This window comes from Canis lupus, chromosome 6 (genome assembly GCF_011100685.1).
Source record: "Canis lupus familiaris isolate Mischka breed German Shepherd chromosome 6, alternate assembly UU_Cfam_GSD_1.0, whole genome shotgun sequence".
In the NCBI taxonomy this organism is placed as follows: Eukaryota; Metazoa; Chordata; class Mammalia; order Carnivora; family Canidae; genus Canis; species Canis lupus.
In genome coordinates this window covers 22,553,279-22,578,258 of record NC_049227.1, presented here as the reverse complement: position 1 = coordinate 22,578,258, position 24,980 = coordinate 22,553,279, and the positions used below count along the sequence as shown (strand labels likewise).

Below are 24,980 nucleotides of genomic sequence, written 5' to 3'. Positions count from 1 at the left end.
CCAAGTCCATAACTGCCACCAGGCTATGCTGTAGCCCCTTCCCCGTGCCCAGACAGCACTTTCCTCATGAAGTTAGGTTTGGGGGACCACACCTCCTCTCCAGCCCCTAGGAAGAGCTTCCTTACCTCGTTGGTAATCGGAGCATCACCAAGTCCTATAAGGAAGAAACAAAAAGATGCATACCAGTAACTCTACCCAATAGGAACTGGAGATTGATTCCATGTTCATCCTTTCTAGAACATTTAGAAAGCCTAAGCAAAGCAAATTACCCAAAATCATTCAACTCCTCCATGGCAAATCTGAGACTAAATGCAAAGAGGACCTCTCTCTGAACTTCCCAGGATAGTAGTACCCCCTTATCCATTAGGGGATATCTTCTAAGACTCCTGGTGGATGCCTGTAAAGGCAGATAATGCTAATCCCTATGCCCCCCACAAACACACATATACATCTACAATTAAGTTTACTTTGTAAGTTAGACACAGTAATGGTAAAATAGAATAATGATACACTGTAGTAAGAGTTACATGAATGTGGTCTCTCTCTCAAAATATATTATACTGTACTCACCCTTTGTCTTCTTGTGATGGGAGATGATAAAATGCCTACGTGATGAGATGAAGTGAAGTGAACAACGTAGGCATGTGACATAGCCCTAGGCTACAACTGACTTTCTGACCATAAGTCAGGAGGATCATCTGCTTCCAGACCTCTGGTAACTGAAACCATGGACGAAGGTGGGAAGACTACTATACACCCAGCTCCCTCTAAAAATGGGCATATTCTCTCCAAGTGGAACCAGCTTACTCACTCTCCCCGGGAGTCAGGGCCATTCTGTGCCTGCTCCCCCTGAACACCAACCCTCACCTAAGGCTGCCAGGTCCTGGTGAAGTAATGATGGTGCCACAGTCCCAGCCTCCTCAGATCCATTGTCCACCTCCAAGTCAATCAGAGGGCAGCTCTTCATGAAGCCTGCTGGTTTCTGAAAGACTAGAGAATGGTCAAAAAAATATCAGGATGAAAGCAAAGTCTCCACTTAATGCCTGTCAGCTTCCCACAGGCCTTCTCCCAATCAGAAGACATCACATGGGCCACTCAACGAACACCCACTGCATGGCTGGATGTACAGACTGAGTTGGCATCTGGAATATGAGGCAGCCAGAGGACTGCCTCTCCACCTCAGCTATCAGTGTCCTCCACTAAGGATCCATTCAACCTGGCCAGAAACAGAGCTGATGTCTCTAGCTCACAAGCCTTTTGATCAAAGCTAATCACAATCACTGAGCGCTTAATAAAAATATAAAACTCAGGCCGAGCTCTAAGCAGTCTCAATTCAGAAGGTCCAAGCTGAGGACCTAAGAATCTGCATTTCAGCCAGTATTCCAGATGATTCTGATGCAGCTAGACTGCGAGGCACCACCAAAGCGGATCTTTTTTTTTTTTTTTTTTTTGGTTTCTAACTCCTGTAGGTAAGCATTCATGAGAAAAGGAATCAAAATCTGGGTACAATATAGCCATCTGCTTCTGAGGACAGCCAAACCTGGGGTCGCACCTGCCAGTCAGTTCATGATGGCACATGTGGCAGAAGCTGGCTAAATAAAACCTACTGTCAATGGGAAGGGCAAAAATGTGTCTCATTTTTATAACATAACCCAGAATATTCTGAGAATCCATTTCTTCTCTGGGATTTATAGGATGACCAGGCAGAAAGTAAGGAGAGGCTTCTTTTAAAGTATTATAACCTTGGGAAAAAAGAAAAAAAAAAAGGAGAGGCTTCTTTGCACATACCTCTGGAGACAGGTAGGTCTCCTACTGAGCTGGTCACTGTGTTCCCAAAGATGACTCGGCCCTCCATCACCTGTTTGTATAGCAGAACTCCCTGGGTGAGAAGGTCATTTGCCTGGAGAATCTCCGCTGAAGGAGAGAAAAATGAGAACCTGCCTGATTTAGCTATCAACAATCTCGGTCTTTTTTAAGCCATTCCAGACAGCAGCTGTCCCATGGCTCTACCAGGTTCAGTATATCCATGCCTCCTGCCCTCAGATCAGGTGATCAGGCCCCTAGCAGACCCAGTCATTCAGTCCCTGAACCCCAATACTTCTAGCTTTCAAGATGAAGGCGGAACCAAATTTCTTCACCTCCATTCCCAGTACCTTTCAACAGGATAGTCAACACTTGAAACATGTCTCCTTCAACCAAGGAACTGAAACTTTAATTAACTAAAATAAAAAACTGTTCCTGTCAATGTGGATACAAACATTAAGAGAGTTTTGCAGGGAGGCACCTGGGTAGTTGTCAGTTAAGTGTATGCCTTTCGCTCAGGTCATGATCTCAGAGTCCTGGAATCAGCCCGTCAGACTCCCTGCTCAGCCGGAAGCCTGCTTATCCCCTCTCCCTCTGCTGCTCCCCCTGCTCATTTTCTTTCTCTCTAAAATAAAGAAATAAAATCTTAAAAAAAAAAAAAAAAAAAAGAGAGAGCAGCCTGCATGGCTCAGGGGTTTAGCACCACCTTTAGCCCAAGGCGTGATCCTGGAGTCCAGGTATCAAGTCCCACATCAGGCTCCCTGCCTGGAGCCTGCTCCTCCCTCTGCCTGTGTCTCTGCCTCTTTCTCTTTGTGTTTCTCAGGAATAAATGAATAAAATCTTAAAAAAAAAAAAAGAAATATGATGAATTTATAAGAAGTATCAGATTTGGAAAAACATACCTAAATACCACAGGGCGTGCATGCCCTCAGACCACTGTGGTCTAAAGAAACTTTGTAGGTCAAAGAACATGTTTTTTTATGTAATAAGAAAGAGGTGAAGAAAAGAGCTGGGCAGCCAGGGTGGCTCAGGGATTTAGCGCCGCCTTCAGCCCAGGGCGTGATCCTGGAGACCCGGGATCGAGTTCCGCGTCGGGCTCCCTGCATGGATCCTGCTTCTCACTCTGCCTGTGTCTCTGCCTCTCTCTCTCTCTCTCTCTCTCTCTCTCCGTCTCTCATGAACAAATAAATAAAACCTTAAAAAAAAAAAAAAAAGAGGAGCTATCTATTAAAACAAGACTTATGAAATGCCACCAATTACAAAGTATGGCTTTTTTGAGTCTGATTTTAAAACTAAATGCCCAGGGAAATCTGAACACTGATGATCACCCTGAAACATTTGGAATTTGCTTCAAAGAGAATGAGGGATGTGGGAGGAGAGCACGGTACACATGAAACAAAAGGAAAAAAGATAAGCCATGAGCTGGTAATTGTTAACACGTAAAGGGCACACAGGATTTATCCCACTCTTTCCTTTTACGTGTTTGGAAATTTTCCATAATAAAAAGTACAAAATGTTTTATTTAAATCCCTATGCAGGGGCAGCCCCGGTGGCGCAGCGGTTTAGTGTCGCCTGCAGCCCAGGGCGTGATCCTGGAGACCCGGGATCAAGTCCCACATCAGGCTCTCTGTATGGTGCCTGCTTCTCCCTCTGCCTATGTCTCTGCCTCTCTCTGTCTCTATAAATAAAAAATAAATAAAATAAAATAAAATAAAATAAAATAAAATAAAATAAAATAAAATAAAATAAAATAAAATAAAATAAAATAAAATAAAATAAAATAAAATAAAATAAAATAAAATAAAATAAAATAAAAAGAACTCACAATCTCTGCTCCTCATTATAAATCAATCAATCAATCAATCAATCAATCCCTATGCACAGGTACTAAATTCTCCACTGTCCCTACCATCATCCCTACTGTTCCTCCTCAGCCAGCCTCAGGTAAGTGCCCCCTGAAGGCACTCAGGTTGGTGAAACCTCCAAGATACAGCAGTTTCTCAGACTTCTGTGGACGCCAGTATCCATTCCAGCATCTCCCTTACACCCAACTTACATGGCACATTTCCACTGCTCTTTCTGCTTTCAGACCTGCAGATGACTGCTTGCTCAGGCCTAGACTGTCTTGGAAATCAGTTCTAAGCCAAGACAGGACACATCCTTCTGAAAAACCTAAAGCCACTCTGTCTTATTTCTGGCACCACTGTAGCCCTGCAGGAAGGAGCATGTGTTCCACCCCCCAGTGTCCCAGCTGTGCCTCCAGAAGAACAGCTGCGTTACCGAGTGCATCATCGTCATCCGTGGTATCACTCGCCAGCCGAAACAGGGTGGGCCTCAGCTTTTCACATCGCTCGTACACGACCTGAGAAAACAGAGCCTGATTTCACTGCACACACCAAGGACCCACAGCAAGGCCCCAGGTGCCTCCAATAAGCATACAGCAGAGTCTGGGGCTTCTGGCATTCTCTTTAGTCTGTCCCAAATGCATGACTGCAGGTTTGAAGTGACAAGGCCGTTAACAGTGTTGGAAAAGGTATGGGCTACAGTTACCTGAATTTTTTAAATAGTTAAAAAGGCGACCTAAGAATCCACCTTCTGAGCATGTAGGGTAATACCTCTTTTCCAAGCTCCTTTCCCTGCCCCCTAGAAGAGCTTTAATAATGGTAACCCCACATGGAAGCCTGAAGTGACTGCCCTGCTTTAAAACTAAGACCCAAACACCCCATCCAACTGTTGTCTGATGCCAGTCTTGCTTTTCCCACTGCAGGTTCTCCCAGGACTAAATCTCATTCTGCACTAATTAACAACTGGGAAATCTCACTCTCCTCATCCCAGGAGAGTGCTCTGGACAACTTCACCCTCCACATGCTATGTACTAAGGAGGACATGTAACTTCTGTACACGTTGGGCTTCCTTCCTTGCAAGGGAGCATATTAACTTAATACTCCAGGCCTCCCTGGTGGCAGTGCTCTCTGCTGACCTTCCCGGGGCTGGTGAAATGAAGACCTGATAGGGGAGTCTGGGAGAGGAAGCAGGAAAGAGTGAGCCCCTTCCTGCCACTTTGCTCTTGAGAGCTACCTACCTATACGGAAACCCACATTCGGCTCTGCTCCTACCAGCTGTACGTTTTAGAGAAGGAAGCCCCTGGTTTGCCACTATTTTAGGTGGTAGGTACACCTACCTGATTAGGCTTCAGTATTAGGAAGCCACTGGCCAATATTTATGTGCCACTTTTTCCAAAGTAGGCTTTACCCATTATAAAGGTAAAGGTTTGTTTCCCGCCACATCTCTCCTATCTTCTAGCTGATTATCATCTTGGGTGGGGAAAAGGGGGAAAGTTGTGCTATTTAGAAGGCCAGCATGCCAACCCTGCTGATGGACTTGGGCGCAAACTCACCACAGGGAATTGGCTTGAGTGTCTGCCTGGCCCAAGCCCACTAACCCTTCTGAGTACTTTCCCCTCTGGCCCCAGAAGGTCAGCATGATCTTCTCTATAACACTATTCAATCCTACCTGAGCTGATTAGCCTGGGGTAGATATAGGAGCCATGCTGGACAAGCAGATTTTTCGCTTAGGAACTTGGAATAAGGAAAGATACTAGTTTGCTTCTACTAACCCAGTAAAATGGAAGGGCAGGGAAACTAAGGAGCTAGGTGAAGGCCATCTCTCCTGTGCAGAGAAGCATAAGAAGCTGGACAAATGTAGCTGACAGAAAGAGGGAGAAGAGCACAGCTCCAAGGACAGACTAAGAACGGTTGGCTTCCATAGCATTCCAGTTCCAGCACCATCTGTCTGCACTGGGCAGTACTGGCATAGCTAGGACAGTAAACGCACTAGCGGCAGAAGAAAATAGACAAACTGAATTCCAAAACTAGGGTAGCTTGGGTGGCTCAGTGGCTTAAGTGCTTGCCTTCGGCCCAGGGTGTGATCCTGGGGACCCGGGTTCGAGTCCCATGTCGAGCTCCCTGCATGGAGCTTGCTTCTCCCTCTGCCTGTGTTTCTGCCATTCTCTCTCGCTCTCTCTCATGAATAAATAAATAAAATCTTAAAAAAAAAAAAAAAAGAATTCCAAAATTAAAAACGTTTGCTTCAGAAGACACTATCCAGACAGTGAAAAGCCAACCCACAGGATGGGAGAAAACCGTCTGACAAAGGACTGGTATCCAGGATAGATGAAGGACCCTTACAACTCAAAAACTAAGAGACAGGGATCCCTGGGTGGCGCAGTGGTTTAGCGCCTGCCTTTGGCCCAGGGCGCGATCCTGGAGACCCAGGATCGAATCCCATGTCAGACCCCCTATATGGAGCCTGCTTCTCCCTCTGCCTGTGTCTCTGCTTCTCTCTCTCTCTCTCTCTCTCTGTGACTATCATGAATAAATAAATAAAATCTTTAAAAAAAAAAAAAAACTAAGAGACAGCCCAATTAAAAACTGGGCAAAGGATCTGAACAGACATTTCTTCAGACAAGATGATACACAAGCGGCCAACAAACACAGGAAAGAAAGCTCAACTCAAGCTATCATGGAAATACATTTCAAAACCACAGTGAGATACCACTTAACACCCACTAGGATAGCTATTATCAAAAAGACAGGCAATAACAAGTGTTGGCAGGATATGGAAAACTGGAACCCTCACATATTGCTGGTGGGATTGTAAAATGGCACAAGGATTTGGCAAACAGCTTGGCAGTCACTCAGAAAATTAAACAGAGCCACCGTATGATCCAGCAATTCCAGTTCTAGATATATATACTCAAGAAAATCAAAAGCTTACATTTCACACACCAAAAAACTTACATACGAATGTTCATAGCAGCATTCATAATAGCCAAAGTGGAAACCCGAATGCCCAACTGATGAACGGACAAACAAAATGTGAGGCAGCCATACAACGGAATATAATTCAGTCATAAAAAGGAAAGAAGTTTTGATACTTGTTACAAGATGGAGAAATCTTCAAAACGTTAAGTGAAAGCAGCCAGATTCATAAGACCACATGTTGTAGGATTCAATTTACACAAAATGTCCAAAGAGGCAAATCTGCAGACACAGAACATAGATTAGTGGTTGTCAGGAGCTGGCAGGGGAGGTGGTGGTAGAGTGTCTGCTAATGGGCACAGGATTTCTTTTAGGGCCGATTCAATTCTTCTAGTTAGTGTTGATGGCTGCTTTTAGAATATGTAAATTCTCAATAAAGGTGTGAAAAAAAGACCTCAAGATGTGTAGGATGTGGAGGAATTGGAATTCTCATGTAATGCTGTTAGAAACATAAAATGATACTACCACTTTTTAAGAAACTGGCCAACTATTTTCCAAAGTTAGCTATATACTTAGCATGTGACCCACCAATCCCACATCTAGGCATGTACCCAAGAGAAAGGAAAATTTATGTTCACATAAAATCCTGACACAACCATACACAATTGTTTATAGCAGCTTAATTCATAATCACATAAATAACCCAATATTCATCAAAAGATGGATATACATATTGTAATATACACACACAACAGAATACCACTCAACAATTAAAAGCAAACTATTGATATGCATTGTATGAATGGATCTCAATTATGCCAAGAAAGGAAAGCCAGAAGGAAGAAACAGAATGAAAGAAAAACAGAAAAAAAAGAAAGAAAACTATATTGTTCCATTCATACAAAAGTCTAGGAAATATAAGTTAATCATAACAGAGAGTAGGACAGTGGTTGCTTGGAATGGGGATAGGGAGAGAGGGAGGAAAGGAGAGGAGGGATTACCTAGGGGGGAAAAGGAAATTCTGGGGGGTGAGGGACATGTTTACTACCTTAATTGTGATGATGGCTTCATAGACACACACATGTCAAAACACATCGAATATGTTTTAAATATGTGCAATTTCTAATGTGTCAATTACACTCAATTATACTTGAATCTATTTTTTTTTTTTTAAAACAGTACCTGCAAGGCCTCCTGGTCTGGTGGGGCCTGCCCCGGCCTGCGGTACATGCTCAGCATTTCCTGCAGCACCTTCACATGGCTCCGAACCTCCTCCACAGCACTGACTCTCTTGGACACCTTCTCTGATTTCTCTTGTTCCTTTCAGAAGAGAGAGGACGGAGGTGAGGGAGAAGATAATGCTTGAGCAAGGGGCGGGAAAGAGGCACTGCGTTGGCAAGCTCAGGGAAGTTACTAGAACACTGAGTGGGCGGGAGTGTTCACTCAGTGGGCGAAAAAAACACTCTGAGTCCAGGATCTCTGCAAAAGGCAATGCAGTCCAGGGACCAGGCAGTCCACTGCTTCATACTACCAGCTTTAACCCCTTTGAAAACCAGATTCCCCAACTAGACTCACTGGGACAGAAACGGGGGTCTGTGAATGCTTTGGGCTCTTACATAAAAGTACTTGGGAAGTATACAGCATGATTCTGCTTCCAGTCACATCCTGCTGCCCTCAGGGGACCCTCAGCTGTGCCCCCGTTCTGGGCCCAGAGGCACTCTCTTTCCCCGGACAACTGTGTACCCAGGCCCTCAAGCACACACATCCTGAGTTCTGCAGAACACATTGGAAAAATTCCCACCTCCTTGACCAAGTTCTTGATTAGTCTGTTTGCAGCCTGAAGATCCTCAGGGTGGTTGCTCTTCAGAAGCCTTGTCAGAAGCTAAAGAATGAACACGAAGAGCAGGTGAGATGACCTCCCATGTTAAATGGCCCAGAGCAGTAGCAGCAGTTAATACAGTAATCCTGACAACAGCTCATTTCCCATGCATTCTCTTACCAAGTCCCCAGGATAAGAATATGTAGGTATTAGGACTATCCCCCACAGACCACTCGTTTTCAATACCAGTAGGAAGGTGAAAGGGATACCCCCCAGGAGACATCTGGCAAAGACCAGAGTCATTTCTGGTTGTCACACCTGGGAGTGCTACTGGCATCTAGCGGGTAGAGGCTGGTATACTATAAACTCCCTACAGTAAACAGGACAGCCCCCAACAAGAAAATTACCTGGACCAAAATGTCACTAGTGCTGAGGTTGTCCTGGGCCATACACTTTATGATGGGACACACCCATCAGTGATCTTGTTCGCTTTATTCCCAATGTCTAGCAGAACACCATGCACATGGGATTCACTGAGTCGTCACTGATGCAGTAAAGATGGCTACACTGAACCCTAGAGTGGGTAAGTAACTTTGCCCAGGTGATGCAGAATTCTCTTTCTGCAAAGTCCATGCCATCTCTCCTCTTCCCACCCTCTGCAACTATTAAAGCATCAGTAGGAGAAGAGCCAGAGAAAGGCAGCCCAGAACCTAGTACAACCCTGCCTTTCTGACCCCATGGCCATGGAACCTCTAGGTCCAAAGGAAGGGTACAGCTGACAGGTGCAGTTAGAGGCAGAGGGAACCCAAGCCAGACTCAGACAGCCTGAAGCTTTCCTGGTACTCACTTCCCAGAACCTGTATGTGACCAAGAACAGTAATGACCAAAAGCACAGCCCCACCAGTGCTCAAGAGCCCTCTTCCCATTCAGAGGCACTCTAAAGCTATCCCTAGGTCTTTGTCCCTCTCCTTACTGATGTATGAGAAGCAACAATTATGGGAAGCAATAGCAGAAGGAGAATGTGTAGGATCAGGCTTACTGGCGCGTGCACACACACACACACACACACAGAAAAGAGAGAGACAAGCCAATATACAGCCGATTCCACCATCTTCTCCTAATACCACACATACACTGTATACAACTGACCATTCACATTGCCCACTTGGGTTATCCTTTTGTACCTTCTTTCCCTCGGAACGCTTATACAGATAAGCATGGAGGGAACAAAGAACATGGCATTTATTATTTGGCCCATCCATGAAGAAAACATTCAGATCTGTGCTACCTGACTCTAAGAGCCTGCTCCAGAGAGAACTCACTAACCCACCTCCCCATAGTTCCCCAATCTTTGGTTCAGGGATCAGAGTACATGCCAGGGGTATTTCAGGAGAGTCCCTAAAAGGGGTCTGATCAGATTCCAAGTCGGCCACCAAGGTCAGGGAAGGGCTCCTTACCTTGGACTTTTCTTCATCAGCATCAAAGATAGAGCTCTTGGGCCAGGGGGAAGGTGGAGGCAAAATTTTATCCACTGGTAGTTTAGGGTCTTGCTTGACGATTCCTAAAACACACAATTTGTGAAGTTAAGATACGGATATGGGTACTTCTGGACTTCAATAGCATGCAGCATAAAGTCCAGAAACTCCCAGCTCCTGATATCCCACTGGGGAAACACTCTGTCAATGACTTTTTTTTTTTTTAAAGATTTGATTAAAAAAAAAAAGATTTGATTCATTTATTCATGAGAAACACAGAGAAGAGGCAGAGGGAGAAGCAGACTCCATGCAGGGAACCTGATGTGGGACTCGATCCCAGAACTCCAGGATCATGCCCTGAGTCAAAGGCAGATGCTCAACCGCTGAGCCACCCAGGGATCCCTGTCAACGACTTTAAAGGGAAAGATCCAGGGAATGATCAAGGCTCTGCATCCTCCTTCAGGCAATTCCAAAGACCCAGAACCAAGAGAGGGGACATCAGAGCCAAACTAAGTGAAATCAGAACCATACCCTAGAGCTTGTGGGCTGTGGCCCTTGCGCTATAAAAATACTGATCATTGTATGCAGGTACAAAACCTCCCAGGACCCAGAAATTACTGTAGGATCCACCACACTCCCAAGAACAGTGAGTACATGTGACAGAGCAAAACAGTCCATCCTGAATCCAGGTTCCTTCTTCTACAGAGCTCTACAGACTCCCAGCCTCCGCACAGGACACAGAAAGGCATGAACTACATCACTCTAACCCTGCCAACACGACACTGAACAACCTAGAAATCCACTGCTTTTCTTGAATCCAATAAAGAGTGGAGATCACAAGGCAAGAAATGACCTGAAATCTAAGGAAAGGCAGCGCCTCCAAGTCAGGATGGAAGGCAGCACCAAGGCGAATTCAGATAAAATTGTTTCTAAATTGTTTACAGGCCAGTGTGAGCTAGCAAGAGAACACAGAACCTTTATTTTTTTTTTTTAAGATTTTATTTATTTATTCACGAGAGACACAAAGAGAAAGAAAGAGAGGCAGAGACACAGGCGGAGGGGAGAAGCAGGCTCCACGCAGGGAGCCCAACATGGGACTCAATTCCGGGTCTCCAGGATCACACCCTGAGCTGAAGGTGGCGCTAAACCGCTGAGCCACCCGGGCTCGCCCAACACAGAACCTTTAGGCCCCTAACACACAAGAGGGACAGGCTCTTCTCCAGGCACTCTTGGAAAGACAATGGGAAAGGCCTGCTGTCCCACCTATGCCCTTCTCCCTCCCTCCAGAACAAACACCTTCAACTGCTGGGGAAGGACAATAAACCCTATAGTCGGGCAGCCCCGGTGGCCGCCACCTGCAGCCTGGGGTGTGATCCTGGAGACCCAGGATCGAGTCCCACATCGGGCTCCCTGCGTGGAGCCTGCTTCTCCCTCTGTGTTTCTGCCCCTCTCTCTCTGTGTCTATGAATAAATAAATAAAATATTTTAAAAAAATAAAATAAAATAAACCCTATAGTCCTCAGAGCAACAGTGGGAAATCTACTGCAGCTTGAGAAGAGAAAGCCTTGTGCCCCTAGGGAAAGGGCAGGATCACACACAGGTCCTACTGAAACCCAGGACATGGTGCCCACCTAAAATCAAGGCTTACAACGAATTATGACCCCTACCCCTTACCAGGCTAACTGGCATTGGGTAATAAGTCATAACAATCAACTATTAAGAAAGTATCTGGAAAAAAACCCTCTCTGAGGTGCAGAGCAAAAAAAAGGAAGACCTAACACTGAGATGAAGCAAATACGGAGAAAAACTCTAGCAAATAAGCTCCCACACTCAACACAAGCCAACATCATAGGAATTTAAAATCTGGTATAGTGAGTGAGGGTAACCATAGTAACAGTAGTCTCAAACCCAGCTCAACTCCTGTGTACAAGAAGGAAAGGTCTGCCCGTTTCAAGGGCGCAAAAATTATTTGTGTCAGCAGCACCTGGCCGGCTCAGTCAGTAGAGTTATGTGACTCTGGATCTCAGGGTTGTGAGTTCAAGCCCCACGTTGGATGCAGAGATTACTTAAAAATAAAATCTTTAAGGGGTGCCTGGGTGGCTCAGTCAGTTAAGCGTCTGCCTTTGGCTCAAGTCATGATCCCAGGGTCCTGAGATTGAGCCCTGCATCAGGCTCTCTGCTCAGCAGGGAGTCTGCCTCTCCCTCTCCCCCTCCCACCCATTCACGCTCTCTCTCATTCACTCTCTCTCACTCTCTTGTTCATGCTCTAAGTAAATAAAATCTTAAAAAAGTAAAACAAAAATCGTAGAAAATCATGTGTCTCAGTCTCTACTGTCCTACACAAGATATCCAGCTTTCACTGAAAAAAAAAAAAAAAAAAAAAACACAAAGCACACAAAAAACAAAAACAGATACCGTGAAGAGGAAATGCAATGTAAGCCATGGAGTCCGACCTTGTTTCTTCAGCATCTGGTAAGCATCTCGGATCTTTATATCCTCCGGAAACCAGACAGTCCAACTGAAGAGTATTTCAATGACTCTTCCTTTCACTTTTTCTGTGGTCCAGGAACCTAGGTACTGAAAGGAAAAAGGCAAAAATTGTAAAGCTGTAAAGGACAGAGCAGACCAGCCAGCACACGCTACCAAGGAAGAGATGGCTGCGGAGATCCTGGGCAGTGAGCTGCCCACAGCTGGTGGAGCTGGGAGGTGCTACAGGCCAAACTGCCTGGTAGCCAGCCACAGGTACCTCCTGGACTTCAAGGAGTCAGCCTCCACAGCTGCTCACATGAAGCCCACCACATACTAGGCCAGGTTAGAGCCACAGGGGAACACTCATTTGTTGAACAAGGCAAGATTAGTAAAAGAATATACTTGGTCTTTGTCCCTAGTTCCTGGCACAGTTTCAAACACCCTTGGAATTTCCTGAGTTATAGGAGTATCTTTTGTTATTCACAATGAGCCCCTTGGACCACACGTGAGTTTATGGTAACCATTCATGGGGAGCACCTAGTTTCAAGGGAGAGACTGACCACTTTCAGAAAAATCAACCATGTGATGACAGGGTTGGAACGTTCCTAGGCCAACCCCCAAGAGGGGAGAGAGCTGGAGACTGAGGCTAATCACAGCTAATGATTTACTCAAAATGCCTACATAATTGCAGATAAAAACTGAAACAACAAGGTTCAGAGAGCTTCCTAGTTGAATACATGGATGTACCAGGAGGGTGGTGTAGAAGCTCTGCTTCCTATTCCCCTCAAGACTGTGGTCTATGAAAAAAAAAAAAAAAAGACTGTGGTCTATGGATATCTTCCATTTACATCCTTTATGACAAAAGGGTAATAGTGAATATAGTGCTTTCCTATCTTTTGTGAGTCTTTCTGATGAATTATGTACCTGGTGGGGGGGTCATGGGAACCCCTGAATTTGCAGCTGGTCAGACTGCAGAGGAAGTAGCCTAGGGACAGCTGAGACCCCCCGGCTGGTATCTGAAGTAGGCACAGTCTAGGTAGGACTGAGCCCTTCATGCATAAGGCCTGTGATCACTCTGGGTAGTTAGTGGCAGAACTGAAATGAATTAGATTGCAGGACCCACAGCTGGTTCAGAGAATTGCTGAGAAGTAGCAAAGGAGGGCTCCATCCATGTTAGGCACCCAAGAACAGTGTTGCTAAGACAGGGGCTGGGAGAAAACGTACAAGGACAGGCAAGAGAGGACATAAAACTTAAAGCCACACCTCATATTTCTTGCCATCGCCACCAAAAAACCTGCCCTCAAGTGAGTTCCTCACCCCTCTAGGCCAGCCACCACAAGGCTATCTTTGAAGGGAGAATGGGAAAATGCTGATAACCAAAGGCAGGGCTCTCAGCTGATGAGCATGACCAGCATCCTAGACCCTGAAGAATACTGGGGAAAGCCATCGAAAAAGATGTGACCACCAGCCGACCTGTGAGCTGGACCTGGGCAAACTAAGGTTTCTCACTCCCTCCGCTGTCCTTGGAATGCAGACACAGCTGTGAGACAATGATGTGGTGTGGAGAACACCTACATACTGCACCTCACTGAACCTCCATATGGCCTCCATATAAACCCTAACAATGTGGGATCTACTCACCTTGCTGCCACACAGGACAAGCCTTGTATCTAAGTTCTAGCATACACAGGCCAACTTCAGATTCTACCTGGGAGACTCCAGAGAAGGTTACGAACCAACGAAGAGGAAAGCTTCCATACACAGGACATCCCCTCTCAGCTCTGTCACAAAGCAGAGACTAGCTGGCAGGCTCTGCTGTGAGCAGGCCTACCTACAAAGGGGCACGAGGGTTTGAGGGCAGGGGGTAGATACAGTACAATGAGCAAGCACAGTACAGCCAAGCCCAGGGTGCTCACCTTTGGGGACAACACTTTGATCAGCTCATTCAGGAAGCGGAATTTGGCCACCTCGCTGTGGAACTTCTCCCCGCAGTGGTTCATACACATCTCCAGCACCTGCACAGACATAGGACCCCCACAGGAAAAGGAAACCCATTGGCTTCGGGCTTGTCTCACAGCTGATGAGCATCTTCCAGAACGATGGCTAGGGTTTTCCTGAAGACTATAAAAACACTAAAGTTTGAGGAAGGATGACATTTTCAGATTAAGAAAAAATGCTGCCTGTCTAATCTTGCTGTAACTGCCAGGTTTGTGAACAGGAAAAAAGCTCAGTGGGGTGTACCCTGAGGCCACCCCACCTTTTAAGGAGAACTCCTGGGTAGAAAAACTGGCTAAAGAATCACATCCTCCTCAGAGGCAGAGATCTGATATGTAACACACAAAGGACTGTTAAGCCAGAGGCAAACTTGCTGGCACTCCAGTGGCAATATGGGGCCTGCAAGGTCTTCTTTGGTCTACACTGTTTACACTGGGCTTGCAAGCTCCAGTGTTTCTATCCTCACTCAGCAGCTCACTCCGTTATGTGACCAGTCAGGCCCTGTACATGTGGCACTTGAACTTGCCAGCCCTGGTCTCAGGAAGATGAAAGAAAACCTTCTTCTCCTTGCCCCCAAGCAGGCTCAATGCTGTTCTTTATTTTATTTTAAAGATGTATTGATTTATTCATGAGAGATACAAAGATAGAGAGAGAGAGAGACACACACACACACACACACAGATAGGAGAAGCAGGCTCCATGCAGGGAGCCCAGTGTGGGACTCGATCTTGTAACTCAGGGATCACGCTCTGAGCTGAAGGCACACACTCAACCACGGAGCCACTCAGGCGTCCCTCAATTCTGTTCTTTAGAAAGAGACCTAGGATGGAGCAACCCGAGCACAGAACTCCCTATCAGATGCTCTCCACCACACTGAAACAGGTCTAAGGTCCAGCACTCTGTAGCTTCAAGGCAGGAAAGCTTAAGTGAAAGTGCAAGCCAAACTCACCGTTAAGGCATAAAGAGATTCTTTCTCTTGTGGAGACTGGATCTTGTGGGCCAGTAGCCAGGGTGCGTGGGTTGGGCTAAAGGAAAACAAAGAGACCTGGGCTGTGGGTGGAAAGGAAGAAACCAACCAGTATGGCTGAGTACACTCAGTCAAGCCGCCTCTCTTCCAGAAGCGCAGGTCCCAAAGCAGAGGTGGAGTAATAGGCACGCAGCCCACACGCCTGTCCCTGAAGGCCAACACACCCTTGTCACAGTGACAATACCTGACATCCTCCTCCCTACAGCCAACCCATCCCTAGAACTCCAAGCAGAGCACTCAGGGCCAGACCTGTGTGTAACCAGGTCATGAGCAGTAGACCCTGTCTGTTGGAGGACAAATGCTCAGTAAACACTGGAGTAGAAAGTGCGATCAAACTTTTTGTTCAGATGCGGAATATGCAGCATCATATAGATTAAACATGTGAATGACTAACGTCTTCAGTTCCTATCTAGATGCTATGGACAAAAGAAACCAAATCAAATAAACAAACAAAACAACAACAACAACAAAAAACCAGAAACCAACAAAATCTTACCCTTCTCCTGACTTTTCTTAAGAAAGAGGATATTTAATTTGCAGAGAAATCACTGATATCTCTTGCATGGCTACATAACCTAGCTACATTCTATCCATAATATCCAGGGGTCTCCTCAGCATTAGTGTCTTCAAACACTGCAATTTTTTCCCAAATGATTGCCAATTACAAACTGACTATTCTGTTTAAAGAACACAAACCAAAAAGAAACAAAAAAAACCCATGAATTTGCTATTTCCAGAAAAATAATGTTTTTGGATCATAGAGGGGAAAAAAGGGGGGGGGGGGGAGAAAGCCTCATTCTCTTTCTCTTAGGTAAAAAAGACCAAAGAGATAGAAGTGTCTACTCAGTCTGAGATATCCCGAGTCTTGTGTATGTGTGTGAAGGTCACCTTACCCATTGGGATCAGTGTTCACCTGGTCACAGAAATTCTGGATAGCTGACCAATCCTGTTCTGACACGCCTGGGTCTGTGGCTTTATCTGTCAAGGAAGTAAAAATAAAGTATAAAAAGAAACATTCACACACATCCCCCCACCCCCAACAAATAAAGTGGCAGCCAAGGACTGTGACAGCACATCAGACCCAGCAAGCAGACAGCTGAAAGGGACAGGACTATGGCTGTGCTGTTGGCCACTATCAGGCACATGATATGGCTTCACTGAAGATCTGCTGACTGAATGAACAAGCAAGCTTTTGACTCCCCTTCCAGTGCAGGGGTGGGCCTATGTGCGCCTCCTTCATGCCCCATCATTGGCCCTGCAATGAGGATGAGCAAGGGCCAGCCTCTGGGAGGCTGTTGCTAAGTTTCTTAGCTCTGTGATGATAAGATTAGAATATACCACAAGGCTCTGGGTGGTTCCACTTGGTCATCTCACCATCTCCTCAAAAACAATACCCCTAAGTCTAACCCTCAGCTTACTGAAATCCTCTCTGACCTTCCTATGTAAGAAGCTTCTCCATGTGTCAGTGGCTTGTGCGCACTGACAAAAGGGAGCTCCTTGCATTCACTCCTCAAAATGCTGTTCCTTTCTATAAACTTACACATTCCTGGGGAGCCCAGATCCAATCATGCTACGGTCCCCTGCTCTAAAACATTATACGCAGATGAAATCTGAGGACACTAAGCATTGAAAGGAAGGGGGCAGAGCCACAGATATACCTGCAGAAGGGGGATTATGAGAAGGCCTAACATAAGACCATGCTCCACTGAGGGGAGGGACAATCTGTCCTCTTCCTGGTGCTGGATGACAGCAGCTTCTCTCCTCCCACTGCTGCTGCCCAGAATTCCTGTCCAGCCACTAAAGAAGAGTGTCCATCCCCCATGTCCTGGCCCAGACTAAACCAGGCCCTGCTCTCTCACAGGGGAACTGCTGAGAGGCCTCTGTCCTACCCATTCCTAACCCCCACCCCCCACTCCTTGGTGTCCAGCTTTCTGGGGCCTAACCATCCCGCCAGTGAAAAACCTTCCTGAAGGCTCCTGATATAAGCTCTGCAACAGGCTGATTCTAGGGTCCCGTTTCTGATACCATTCCTTATGCCTGAACGTCTACTCCTCTCTTCTCAAAATCCTGCGGTTCTTCAAGGCCCATTTGAATTTCCACCTTCTCCTAAAACCTCCTCCCACTACCCCGCCCCTGCGTTTCTCCACCCTTCAGATGACTGAGGACTCCAAGGTCAAGCAGAGTTTAACCTTTCCGGATTGCAAGTCACACTTCTGTCATCTGGAAGTCATGTGTCTCCTCAGCTCAGCAGTGAGATTCAAAAAGCCAACTCCATTCTAAGTGAAAACAGAAGACAAGGGAGACACTTGGCTTCTTCAGACTGTCACTGCCAGCATTCCCTCACCAATTCCTCCTCAAAGCCCTTTCCCTGTGCTCACTCTTGAAAATCCTATCCATCCTTCAAGCCCCAATTCAAATGCCTCTTCTTCATAAAGACTTCCTTGATCTGCCTCGCATGGCCACAAAACAGAGGCCTCTCTTCCTTCTCAGAAGGCGCACATTCTATCTGCCCCTCTTCCAATGGAGATCTCTAGCTCCATCCTTGACTTGTGACATGTCCTTGGGCCCTGAGGGTCTCACCTCCCTCTACTATAAAGGAAAAGAGTACCTCCCTCACAAGACAGTCCTGAGGTTCAAAAGAGAGTATCAAGTGCCGGATACAGCAGCAAATATTGAAGTCATCCATAAAGCACAGCTAACCTTATTGTTTATTATAATGCAGTCTCTGCCTTCTGCTTTAAAAACACCTGTATGTGACTTACTGCACCTAAAGGGAATAAAACTCTAGAAGGCAAAAAGCCATATATTTCCTGCAGAGCTTAGTACAATGCCTTCCTCAAAGGCACAAAATAATTACTCACAGGGCAGCCCAGGTGGCTCAGCGGTTTAGCACCACCTTCAGCCCAGGGCGTGATCCTGGAGACCCGGAATCAAGTCCCATGTCAGGCTCCCTGCATGGAGCCTGCTTCTCCCTCTGCCTGGGTCTCTGCCTCTCTCTCTCTCTGTCTCTCATGAGTAAATAAATAAAATCTTAAAAAAAAAATAACAGTAATAATAATTACTCATGAAATAAATTATTTAAAGCAGTGATTCTCAGAGATCCTGATTAAGGAGGCCTGACTCATCTAAAATAATTCTGATTTTGGCTTCCTGAAGTTTTAAGTTCACTACAGGTCCTGCTTGATGCCTCTGGGCATTCGGACTTCAACACATGACTGGACCTAGAGCAGAGATAGGCAAGATCCACCCTTCCTCCTCCTGTACCCCTTCCTCTGCCACCAAGTAAAAAGAGTAAGACAGGCACCTGCTTTTCCACAAAAAGGAAGACAGTTCTATGAGGTTAAGTCATGTTCCAAACCCTTAACCAAGGCCAAGCAGCAAGATCTATAAAGTGTGAGAGTATTTGTGTCATGAGGATTCCCTCAAAGTCTATCCCACCCTGAAATAATAGCAATAATGGTATTAGATGCTTTTTTTTTTTTTTTTTTTTTTGTAAAGAAGTTACTATGTGTCAGCCACCAGGTGGAGGGCTTCCCAGGCCTCTCTTCTGTCCAGTCCTCAGAAGGGAGATGACCACTATCCTCTCACTATTTTACAGGCAGAGACTTGCCCAGCCACACAAGCCGGGAAACAACAGCAACAAAACTTCATTCCTAGGTCTGCCCCAAGCCAGGGCCCAAACATTTCGTCCAGTTCCTTGACAGAGATAAGTCCTCTTTGGGAACTAGTTTCCTGGACTTTCTCACCACTGAGTTATCAGCTCCCTAAAGCAGGAAAACCTGTCTCATTCACCTTCACATCCTCCAGCACCCAGAATAGTCATTGGCACAAATATCTACTGAATGAACAAATGATTCACCTTTTACTACGCAGGGCCTGGCCAGTTGGCTGGACCTATTTCTGACTCCAGGAGAGGGCTATTCCAGTACAGAAATAACTGGGTCTCCCACAACATAATGCCATCCTGCCAAGTTGCTTCAGGAGCCTTGTGCAGCTCCAGAGAGAACCCCCCAGAAACTCAGCAGCTGGACCGGGCTACAGCACCAACCCAGATTTGCAGGACACTCCTCTGCTCCAAGGACTGGCTGGGGGCCAGCAGGGCACGGCCAGGGAAAGACTCAAATAACCCCTTCTCTGCTTCTCAGGACTGCCACAGCCCCACCAAGGGCTACCTCAGGCATTAAAGTGGTTTCTGTAACTGGCACTTGGGCAGGACAAGTATCACTAGTGCCATACATCTGCTTCATAAAAGCAGTGTTTCTATGCATTTCAAGCCTGCTACACAGTGAGAGGTATTAAGAAAACAGCTGAGACCTTCGGTAGTGAGTGACATGGCTCATTTAAGAGTGACTAAATCTGAAGCCAAATCATCTCATACCAGATGCCAACTAACCACGAGAGTCCTGACTCTGGTGCCAGGAGCAGCCTATGCTGATAAGAGGAACCCTGAGGCTGTGAAGAAGGAGTCACCTCAAGGAACATTTAGAATTCAATCCTTCGGAAAGTATCCACTGACCCCTACAGTCCAGCAGTCATTCAATCAAGCACACGACAGAAGCCCAAGACCCACCATAGGAATGTCCTATGCTAGGCTCCAAGATAAAGAATGAGCTCAGCCCTCAAGAAGCTGGGAGAGTATAAATAGACTGCAACTTGATCACTGAGAGGCACAAAAGTGGGGCTGGAAGGAAGACAGGACAGATCACCTGGGAGCAGGTCCAGGTGGAAGGAAGACAGGGATTTACTGAGCACCCCACGTTAAGCAATGTAAGATGGCACCTAGCCCCTGGAACCACTGCTATGGCTACAATCCCAGAGACCAAAGGGACCCAGTACTGCTTTTAACAGCACAGGACTGGCAACAACCTCAAAGGCCCTTTAACAGGGAACTGGTTAAAACGATTATAATATACCCATACAATGGGATGTAGGTTTTCAAAACCAAGAATGAGGCATCTCTCTATGCAGTCATAAAGAATTGAACCACCAAAATCAATTAAGTTTGGGGGTTGGGAGGCTGCAGAATGCACAGAAGCTGCTGTTTGCATTTTTAAAGCATGAGCTTCTGGTAACAACTTCCTTCCCCCCTCCTCTAATTCTTATTAAATTCTAGTTCGTTAACATATAGCGTAATACTGTTTCAGGAATAGAATCCAGTGATTCATCACTTCAGCGTCCTGATATTCCTTTGACAAACTACTCCTCCACCAGTTCTACATCTAAAGTTTTTCCTTTTTTCTCCTACTAAGCCAATATGAGTTTTGGGCCACTCACAATATATCTAATAATATCTATGTGCCAGGCCCTATTCAAGTGCTTCACATGTATTAAGCACCCCAAGGACAGATTACAACTCTCCTCATCTTCAAGACACAGCTGCTCTACTTGCTGAGACATAGTCTGTTAGTGACCTGAGCTTGGCAGTCCTCAGACCCCACATAAAATGACTTCCTTCTCCATCTAGCCCAGATACACAGGGCATTCTTGCAGCTACACTCCTGTGCTTCCCATAGCCTCAACCCCTCTACCTCCTTGTCCCTCTATCGTACCCACTCCACTGTGCCTCACATCCTAGCAAATCCAGTTGTTTTTTTGTTTTTTAAGATTTTATTTATTTATTCATGAGAGGCAGAGACATAGGCAGAGGGAGAAGCAGGCTTCCTGTGAGAAGCCCGGTGTGAGACTCGACTCTGGGACCCCAGCATCATGCCCTGAGCCAAAGGCAGATGCTCAACTGCTGAGCCACCCAGATGCCCCACAAATCCAGTTTAAACCACAATTCACCTCCTCTGATCCTACAAGGGGTGGAGAATCACACAACCATAAAGATTACAAGAAATATTTCTGGTGGGCAGTCAACACTCCAAAGTACAAACTCCGAGAACCTCTCTAAACTCAGAAGATCTCAAGTGTGAAGGGAGAAGATACTCCTGCCCTTCTCCCTGAGGGAACATTTGGCAGTATCTGGAGACATTTTAGGCTTTCTGTGGGCATTCTGGCATATGCTATTGGCATCTAGTGGGTTGAAGCCAGGGATTCCACTAAACATCCTATAATGCATGGGCAGACCCCAACAACACAGAATTATCAGACCCAATATGTCAAGAGTGTCCAGGTTGAGAGACCCTGCTCTGGAGCATCCGAGTAGGCTCCCCTGTTTTCCTCACCAGCATTTCCCAAACTTCCCCACCTCCTTCCTCAAGCCCCAAGTTCTACCTCAGCCCAGGCTCAGCAGGGAATGGTGGCAGTGACGCTGAACCTTATTTGCATGTGTAATCATCTTTATCTCCTTCCCCCAACATTTGGAAAAACAAAAGGTGCTCTTCCTCTTTGTGAAGCCAAGTCACCCCTTTCTGCTCTGGCTCTGACCTCCCTCAGCACCTGCAAGCTCTTTGCCAAGGGCTCCAGCATCGGACTTGGAATTTAAGGGCAGTTCCCCAAAGGAAGAACAGCGTGGAGGGGCTTACACGTGCCCCTCTCCTTATGAGATCTCCTTTACACCTGAATTCCCTCTAGCTACCCTTCCTCCTTCCTTTCAAAAACACCATTTACAAAAAAAAAAAAAAAAAAAAGGCTAGTGACCAGAGGCAACATGCTCACTACACCAGACAAACTTTATATTTCAGAGCAGTTGTTGCCAATTCTTCAAAACTCAAGATTCCATACAAAAATATAGTTTCTAGAGCAGCCTGGGTGGCTCAGCGGTTTAGCGCTGCCTTCAGCCCAGGGTGTGATCCTGGAGACCCAGGATCGAGTCCCACGTTGGGCTCCCTGCATGGAGCCTGCTTCTCCCTCTGCCCTGTCTCTGCCTCTCTCTCTCTCAACCTTTGAAGAGAGAAGATCAGTGGCTCCCCATTCTCCCAGCTTTCTCCTGCCTATGTCAGCTCCACGTTCCAGGTCAGGCTGCTTTCCCCACCTGCTTCTTACATGCTGAGGTTCTCCGTGCTCTATCTGCAAACCTCTGCTCTTGTTATCATACAACACTGCCTGCCTGGGCAAGCTCTCTGCCAGTGAGCTGAAGATTCTCACACTCCGGCTCTTGCCCTCTCTGCCTAGAGAGTCTCTCTTTGGCTGTGCCACTTGCACCTCAAACTCCACAACTCAACCATCTCTTCTTAAACTAGCCCTCCCCACAGGTGACACATTTCTAACCAACCGGTTAACCGAGTCGGAAACCTGAGGTCCATCCTAGACTCCTCCTAGTTTCCATTCAGATACATCAAGGGTGCTGATTAGGGATCCCTGAGTGGCTCAGTGGTTGAGCGCCTGCCTTTGGCCCTGGGCGTGACCCTGGAGACCCAGGATTGAGTCCCACATCGGGCTCCCTGCATGGAGCCTGCTTCTCTCTCTGCCTGTGTCTCTGCCTCTCTCTCTCTCTATCTCTCATGAATGAATAAATAAAATCTTAAAAAAAAAAAAAAAAAAAAACAACGGTGCTGATTGTGCCTGCTAATTATGTCTGTCAGGCCCAATGCCTTCGCCCCCATTCAACCCCTAAGCACCACTGAAACAGCTTTTTATTTACTCTCCCTGCCTGGCCTCATCGCCTTAACCAATCTGGCTCCACATCGCTGCAGGTGATGCTTTCAATAGGTGTACTGATCAGATGCTCCGGCTGAAAACCCCACCCCCACGCGGCCACGAGATAAAATATAAATTCCTTTCTGCAGCCTCCAGGCCCCAATTAGCCCTGCAGACTCTTCTCCGGGCTGTTTTTGAGGCTGTACACTCCCGCGGTACCCACTGCCGGTTCCCAGAACGCTCCACACCCACCGGTCCCCAGCTTTTGCATATGCAGTTTCCTGTGCCTGAGACACTGTCACCTCCACTTTCCCCTCAAATGCTACGTGCGCTGCGACAAACGCCAGGTAAGCCCATCAACTCCTACCACTACAAGTTAAGCCAAGGCTGCCTGCACCCCACAATTCGCCTTAGCTATATAACAAAGGTGCCCTTTCGGTGGGCTTGGACCCACTAAACAAGGTCTTTGGGATCAAGGACCCTGTGTTACCCATCTCTGCACCTAACAGAGCCCAACACAAGGCGCACAGTCTGCATCCTCCTTGAATTTCAATTCCTCGCCGGTTACCCGTGCCCACGGGACTGTCCTGAAGTTTACCATACGCGTCAGTCCGGCCAGAGTAAACTGCACAAAAGGTACGAAGGGCTTGTTTTGACATTAACGACAGCAGCCTGATAGGGATCGCAAGAGGTTCGCAAGAGGTTCCCCGGCTTGCACGAGCCTCCTTCCGTGTCAATGTCCTCATCTCCAAAGCGGCGTTAGTGATAGAAGCTGCCTCTTGGGGTCGTGATGGGGATGCACAGCGGCTGAGACGCCTCGAGCGCCGGGCGTGACACAAAAGAGAAGCTGCACAGTGGGGAGCCACTACGTGAGCGGTGCTGGCGCCGGAGGACGGCAGTGGCGGCGCGCAGGGCGCCCAGGGCGCAGTCCGCCGCCCGCCAGGCGGGATCCGGGGCCGTCCCCGCGCCCGGCCCGGGCCCCTGCCCGCGGCCACCTGCCCGCCGCCGCCGCCGCCGCCGCCGCCGCGTCAGGAGAGAGGCCCGGGGACGCGGGAAGCCAGGCCCCCCGCCGAGGGCCGGCCCCGCTACTCACTGAGCCACAGCTCCAGCGCCGCCGCCGCCGGCCCCGGGGGCCCGCCGGCCGCCTCGCCCCCCGCCGCGGCCCCGGCCCCCGCCGCCACCGTCGCCGCCGCCGCCATGGCCCCAGCCCCGCTGCTCCAGCCGCGGCCGCCCCTGCCCTCCAGCCGCCGTCCGGCGCGCTCCGGGGCTGCCGACGCGGCAGGCGCGGGCGGGCACGTGACGGGGCGGGGTCTGCGGCGGCCCCGCCCCCCGGCCAGGCCCCGCCCCCGCCCCCGCCCCGCAGGCCTCGCGGGGGTGAGGCGGGGGTGAGGCGGGAGTGAGGCGGGGGCGGGGCCGGGAGCGGGGGCCCGGGGCTGGGGGCGCTGCCTCCGCGGCCGCTGAGTTTACTCGGGTCCAACTTCGCGAGGCCTGCGTGCTCGCGTCCTTCAGGAGTAGGCTTGTGGGATGAAATGCGGGATGCCCAGTTAAACTGGAATTTCAGATAAACTAGGAATAGTTTGGGGGGAGGTGGCGGTCATTTTATCCAGGAGGGTCTTCTCCCACAACTTCTCTGAAATGACACACCCGCTTTTTCTCCATACTGCCTTATTTTCTCTGTTGCACAATACACCATCGACCTACCTAGATTTTTGCTTATTTTGTTAAAGGATAATTCTTTCCCCAAAAATGTCATGATTCTCATGCGTGTTGAAATGAACACGTGTTAAATGTTTTTTTTTTTCTAAAGATTTTTTTATTTATGATAGACCTAGAGAGAGAGAGAGAGGCAGTGACACAGGCAGAGGGAGAAGCAGGCTCCCTGCAGGGAGCCCGTCGTGGGACTCCAGGATCGCGCCCTGGGCCAAAGGCAGGAGCTAAATAGCTGGGCCACCCGGAGATCCCCTGACGTATCAAATGTTTTAACTCTTTAATGAAATGAGGGGAACAGAGCAGAGGTGATGTTAGAATCCATTCAGGAGAGAAAAAAGGGAGATGCCTGGGTGGCTCAGTGGTTGAGTGTCTGACACAAGGGTCCTGGATCGAGTCCCGCA

The 24,980-nt window shown here is 47.6% G+C and overlaps 1 protein-coding gene and 1 long non-coding RNA gene across 2 annotated transcripts in view; one reads left to right on the top strand and one right to left on the bottom strand.

Annotated features, from left to right (window-relative positions):
* The window catches only part of GGA2 (golgi associated, gamma adaptin ear containing, ARF binding protein 2), a 32,506-nt gene extending 8,876 nt beyond the window's left edge, over positions 1-23,630 (bottom strand). The window contains exons 1-12 of the mRNA XM_038540034.1: positions 23,468-23,630; positions 16,242-16,326; positions 15,271-15,346; positions 14,243-14,341; positions 12,311-12,434; positions 9,840-9,943; positions 8,365-8,445; positions 7,746-7,883; positions 4,084-4,165; positions 1,789-1,914; positions 868-990; positions 126-154 (exon numbers count right to left, since the gene is read on the bottom strand). Coding sequence (XP_038395962.1) covers positions 126-154; positions 868-990; positions 1,789-1,914; positions 4,084-4,165; positions 7,746-7,883; positions 8,365-8,445; positions 9,840-9,943; positions 12,311-12,434; positions 14,243-14,341; positions 15,271-15,346; positions 16,242-16,326; positions 23,468-23,615 — 1,215 coding nt within the window. The 5' untranslated portion in view covers positions 23,616-23,630. The remainder of the gene's footprint in view (positions 1-125; positions 155-867; positions 991-1,788; positions 1,915-4,083; positions 4,166-7,745; positions 7,884-8,364; positions 8,446-9,839; positions 9,944-12,310; positions 12,435-14,242; positions 14,342-15,270; positions 15,347-16,241; positions 16,327-23,467) is intronic.
* On the top strand, positions 8,300-10,663 carry LOC111096279. Its single transcript, XR_005360803.1, has 3 exons — positions 8,300-8,469; positions 8,891-8,965; positions 10,563-10,663. It is a non-coding gene; the product is annotated as an uncharacterized LOC111096279 (long non-coding RNA).
* Positions 23,631-24,980: the final 1,350 nt, after the last annotated feature.